Source organism: Austrofundulus limnaeus, unplaced genomic scaffold (assembly GCF_001266775.1).
Source record: "Austrofundulus limnaeus strain Quisiro unplaced genomic scaffold, Austrofundulus_limnaeus-1.0 Scaffold460, whole genome shotgun sequence".
Lineage (NCBI taxonomy): Eukaryota > Metazoa > Chordata > Actinopteri > Cyprinodontiformes > Rivulidae > Austrofundulus > Austrofundulus limnaeus.
This window is the reverse complement of record NW_013952862.1, coordinates 241,093-246,490: the sequence shown is the minus strand read 5'-3', so window position 1 is coordinate 246,490 and position 5,398 is coordinate 241,093. Positions and strand designations below refer to the sequence as shown.

The 5,398-nt window shown below is 39.8% G+C and overlaps 1 protein-coding gene across 2 annotated transcripts in view; it reads left to right on the top strand.

Moving 5' to 3' along the window:
- Positions 1-264: 264 nt before the first annotated feature.
- plekho1a (pleckstrin homology domain containing, family O member 1a) overlaps positions 265-5,398 on the top strand; it is a gene marked incomplete in the record, with an annotated part of 17,224 nt that continues 12,090 nt past the window's right edge. For both annotated transcript variants that reach the window (XM_014025186.1, XM_014025185.1), the window contains 2 exon segments: positions 265-483; positions 1,478-1,627. In XM_014025186.1, coding sequence (XP_013880640.1) covers positions 457-483; positions 1,478-1,627 — 177 coding nt within the window.

Here is a 5,398-nt window from a genome sequence, read left to right as displayed (position 1 = left end):
GAAGAAAATGGATGGATGGATGGATGGATGGATGGATGGATGGATGGATGGATGGATGGATGGACATAAAAACATTTCAAAATTGTTTAGTTCATGAAAAGTTTTTGTTGMTRAGAAACAAAGCAAAACATTATTTTCAAATCGTTTGTTATTTTCACTCGGGCCGCTGGGTGTCGCTGTTGAGCTTTTATTTTGTTAAATGCAAACCGCGCGCGCCGCGCACTGAATCGAAGCGCGCACGCGCAGGAAGGACCCAGCCTCCGCTCAGACAACAGCCGCGGCGCTGAGGGGAAAACAGAGGATTCCGGCGTGGACCGAGCCGGGACTCAGCCAGCGACACCGAAACCAGCGTTTTACCGGGACCGGAGCTTCCGGTGCTCAGCTCCCACCGGGCCGAACCTCCCTCCCCGCCGCCGCCGCCGACGGTGTGATTGTTCGGAGTGAAGAGGAGGGAGGATGAAGAAAAGCAACCAAAGCAGACGGGTCAGTCACTGCTCCATTCACGTTTTTATTGTTTCAGGTTGTTGCTTTTATTTTTTTATTTAATCAGCTTTAAAAACAATCTGATCCGGTTCATTCATCAATATTCATTTTGTCCCACTGAGACAGAAATAAAGCTCAGAATTTTATAGTTTTTATTGTTTCTGTTTAATCAAACTACTGCATTTTATTACACATTAATTAGTTTGTTTTTATGTGTTTGAATCTTAAAGATATCAGATTATCCCTTCATTCATGCTGTATTGATTCAACTTTTGTTGAAACAGACAAATCTGTTCAGATTTCATTACATCTCATCATTATTCAGTTTTGGACCAATTGAAGCTCATTTTCCACCAGGAGGRACAACCAATCAATAAATAAATCGTTTGATCTGTGAAAGAAAAATACTTTTTGATTGGAATGATGAGAAATTAGTGAGAAAAATATGTCAGAATGTTTAAAAGAAGCAAGTTTGTGGAATAATCATGTTGTTTTTGTTATTGTTTCTTGCAGCCAAACATGACTTTCTGAGTTTAATCAGAACAAAAAACACAAAATGATTCAAGCTTTCTGTGCTTTGATAAAACCAGATAAAACAAGGCCGTAATCTCTAAGTTTGACACAAACTTTTGTCCCTTTAGACAAAATCTGCTTGAGTCTTTTWAAATTTTTTTATTCCCAAACACTTCCCGCTGCTTCATATCTTTGAAAATGTATTGTTTTGCTGAAACTGAGCCCGGTTTTCTTGTGCTTCCTCCTCCTGTCAGAGTCGTGCTGTTATGTAATTAAAGTAGGTCAAACTGACAGAGAGCAGCCCGATCATGACAAACACCATCACCACGAAGATCTGCCCTCCTCCTCTTCATCAGTCCAGTTTGAGATGGAAGCTTTGATCTCTAACATCCTCTTCCTCTCCTTATTTCGTTCTCCAACCATTAAGGTTCATGTCATCGTTTTTAGCTGCCCTCCACTCATCTTGTCCTCTTTCTTTCAGGGCGTTCAGGACTCCGGCCCGCTCGGCGTCCAGCAGCCGGAGAAGGCGGGTTGGATCCGGAAGTTCTGCGGTCGAGGGATTTTCAGAGAGCTCTGGAGGAGCCGCTACGTGGTTCTGAAAGGAGAACATCTCTTCATCTCGGACAAGGAGGTGAGGACAGAAACGCGCTGGACAAACCAAACGCTGATTCCAGGGWTTTGGTCGAGACAGAGAGAGTTTTTTTTTTTATTTCTGGGTCAGACTGTGGCGAAGTTCACAGCTTCAGCAGCTGTTTGGTGTCAGGAACGTCTCTGGGGGTTAGTGTTAGCAGAAGACAGTTTGTGTCCTCGAGCTGCGAGAGAGATGAAGAGGAGAAACAGATTCGAGTGTCAGACTTGTGAAGTAAATCTCTTCTCTGCGAGCGTTTACATTTTTTTTAATGATCAGCGACTCGAATGCACAGGAGCTACCTGCTGCTCACACTCAGCTTCAAAACACTTTTTTTTTTCTTGTGGCGCTGCAAAGAAATGTTTTGGATCAGATGAAAAACCACGACACCTGAGGAGCCAAGTGTTGGCTTTCTGGAAGTTAAAGGAAGGAGATACAAATAAGCACAAGACAAAGGCTCACAATAACTACAGAAAGGTTTAAAACAATTTAAAGGAACGAAAATTTAAACTTCAAATAACCGCACTGGTTCGAAATGAGTTAAAAAAGGCCACAAAGAAAGCCAAAGCAACCGCAAAAACAGTCTCTAAATGTCTGCAGTGAGACTTTAAACAACCAGAGAATGCAAATAATCAAAAAGAAACCCTAAACAATGACAGAGACCAAAAATAACCACAGAGCTGTTTAAAACGAACAACAAAAAAATCGTTTTAAACAGCCACAGACTGTCTCAAAATGACCACAAAGAGACTCAAAGCAACTAGAAAAACACCTGTAACAACCAGAGACTCAAAACTGTGCAGCGTGGCTCAAAGCATTCACAAAATAACAACACAGAGGTTTAAAATAAACCAAAAAAAAATTAATATCAACTATAAATCAACTAAAAATGACCACAAAGTAACTCTAAACAACCGCAAAACCATCTACAACAGCCACAAAGTGCTTCTGAATAAACATAGACTGAACACAGAGATGCAAAATCCTTTACTAATAAGAAGATTTTAATAAAAAATAAACAACCATAAGCTCAGAAAAGCATAATGAGCTCATAGAGCTGACTGGATGCAAACTAAACCCAAAGATGCACAAATAAACAAAAAAATRCAAATAAACATGGAAAGAACACAGAAACACTTCACAGATAAAATTCAGTTAAACAACTCAAAGTAAAGGAAAATATATCAACCAGAGACACAAAAAAGTTAAAAAAAATCAGGTTAGTCTGATGTTAAAATACAAATAAAAGCTGAAAAATGCAAACTTTTCTAAACTTCCTGATGAGAGAGGTGGATTTAAAGGTACAGGGATGAAATGTTCAGAAATGATGAGAAAACAGCTGAGGGCAACTTTTTTTTTATTTTTCTTGAAACTTGTGAAGTGTTCCTGCAGGTGAAACCAGGAAGTCAGAGATCAGGCTGATGCTGCAGAGAGCAGGTGCACAGGAGGTCCGGTACCCGTTCGCAGCAGGGATTGTCGGGAGCCAAAGTGCTGAGTGTTCGCACAGATTCTGTTCTCCCTCCACGTTGTGTAACAGAGCGTTATGCAACGGCACGCAGAGGGGTTGCAGGACGCTGAGTCAGAGTTTTTCATAAACACTTTCTCTTTTCTTGCTTCGCCATCTGAAAGGTTCCAGCCCTGCAGAGTGCAGACAGGCAGACCTGAGGAGGAGGAGGGTTTCTGTAACGGCTCACAAGCTACATGAAAAAAAAATCTAACTCAGAGCTACATAAATACACCACAAGTTGTGTTTTTTTGATTTATTTGCATCAAAACGAGAAACAGGCAAAACTGACCACAAAATGAGAAAAAAGAAGTGGCAGAATGGTAGCTGAGAGCTACAATTAGCATCAAAAAAGGCAAAAATAAAGCCAGGTTTTTGAGGCAGATTTTAAAGAAAACATTTTTGAAGGAGCTTGAAGCGACATCAATGCATTTCTATTATTTCTTAATTCTTGGAAAAGTTAGTTAAGTTTGTTAATTTCTTTAAAAACAACAACATGAATTCAACAAACAAAAAAAAATCAAATGAAATGAAAGGTAGCAGAAGAAGAAAAAATCTTATTATATCTGCCCCTTTTCCTCAAATAAATAAATTCAATCAAAAATAATCTTCAGTTTACAAAAAACAAACAAAAAAAGAAAAAATAATAAAGGTTTAATTCCTTGAAAAAACAATTCATACACTGACATATTTCTCCAGCAAATTAACCTTTATCGTTCTCTTAAATATACACATTGATCTGGCATTTTTAATGCCATCTTCCAGATTAACCCATAATCTTATACCCTGGACTCTGTTCCTTTAAACTAGGGGTGTAAGAAAATATCGATACACTGAAATATCGCGATATTTCATTTCCCGATACTGTATCGATATTCTAAAGCCCTATATCGATTTTTAATTAAGGTTTAAAATGTCAACTTTCCTGCCAGCCGTTCATTTTTATGTTGTAGTTCAGCCTCTGACCACTAGTTAGCAGCAGTGAGCCAGCCATTTGGCTCCTCTACCTCTTGATCGCCAGAGAGTAAGGGTAGCATTAGCATTGTAAGTAAACATTAGCTTTTCTTTTTTTTCTTTTTTTTTTCAGTAAGAGGTTTTTATTTAATAAAATTTTTGGACAAAAAAATTGCAATATATCGCCTTGCTTACAGTATCGCAATATATCGGGATATATCGTATCGTGACCCCTCTGTTATGATATGTATCGTATCGCCAAATTCTTGCCAATACACAGCCCTAATTTTAACAAAGTAAAATGTAAAAGTTAAAAGACATAGCACCCAGACGTTTACTGGTCGGTCTTCATTCCTTTGGGTCATGAACTCTGGGTAGAGACCAAAAGAAGGAGCTTGTGGAGACAAGTGGAGGTTGGRTGAGCGCTGCTGCTCCTCCACATCCAGAGGAGCCAGCTGCATCAGGCGTACGACTCCACAGGGAGGTGTTCCCGACTCAGGACACAGAGACGAGTCTCAGCTGGCCTGGGAACACCTTGAAGTCCTCCCGAAGGAGCCGCTTCCCACTTTAAAACTAGTAGAAAACATTGGATGGATGTTTTTGTGTGTTTTTTTTTTCCTGTGGAGGTCGACTGATTGAACCGAGCAGCGTCTCGTTATAATCCCATCTTTGTGTTTTCATTACTGCGACACTCACATCGTGGATTCTTTGATTTTAGGGTAAAGAGATGTTTGAAGGTCGGGGGTTAGTTTTGTTTGAGCCGCCATTAAATCTTGTCGTTTTCCTGTAATTATGACCTTTTTTTGTCTCAGTGATTCATTTCTTTCTGTCGCAGCAGAGGACATATATTAACACACCAACCAGAGGCAAGATTCATTGTGTGTGTGTGGAAGGGTGAATTTCTATTTTTAAAAGGTGCAGCTATCACTTTTAAAGTATCTCAGCTCTGATTAAAACTGATGATTTAAAGCAGGGGTTTGATCATTCTGGGGTCTGAGGCTCTCTTTGTTAGACGTAGTTGGTCTGAAGTGTCTTTATGGTGCTGTATTGATTGCACCGACCCTGGTGCTGATGGACATTGGGCTCTAATGGCGTCGACATGTGACTGCCGTTCTCTCTGCAGCCCTGCAGTCATTAAACACACTGCATCACTTTAAATACACACAGAGGACACACACGTGGTGTCTCTAATGTGACCACTACTCTAGTTGCTGACACATGAAATAAAAAGCTGATCTGCAGCACTTTTTTTTAATAAATTAGGTTGTTTCAAATTCTCCTACAGTGTGGGAGAGTTGTTGTTTTAATAATAATAA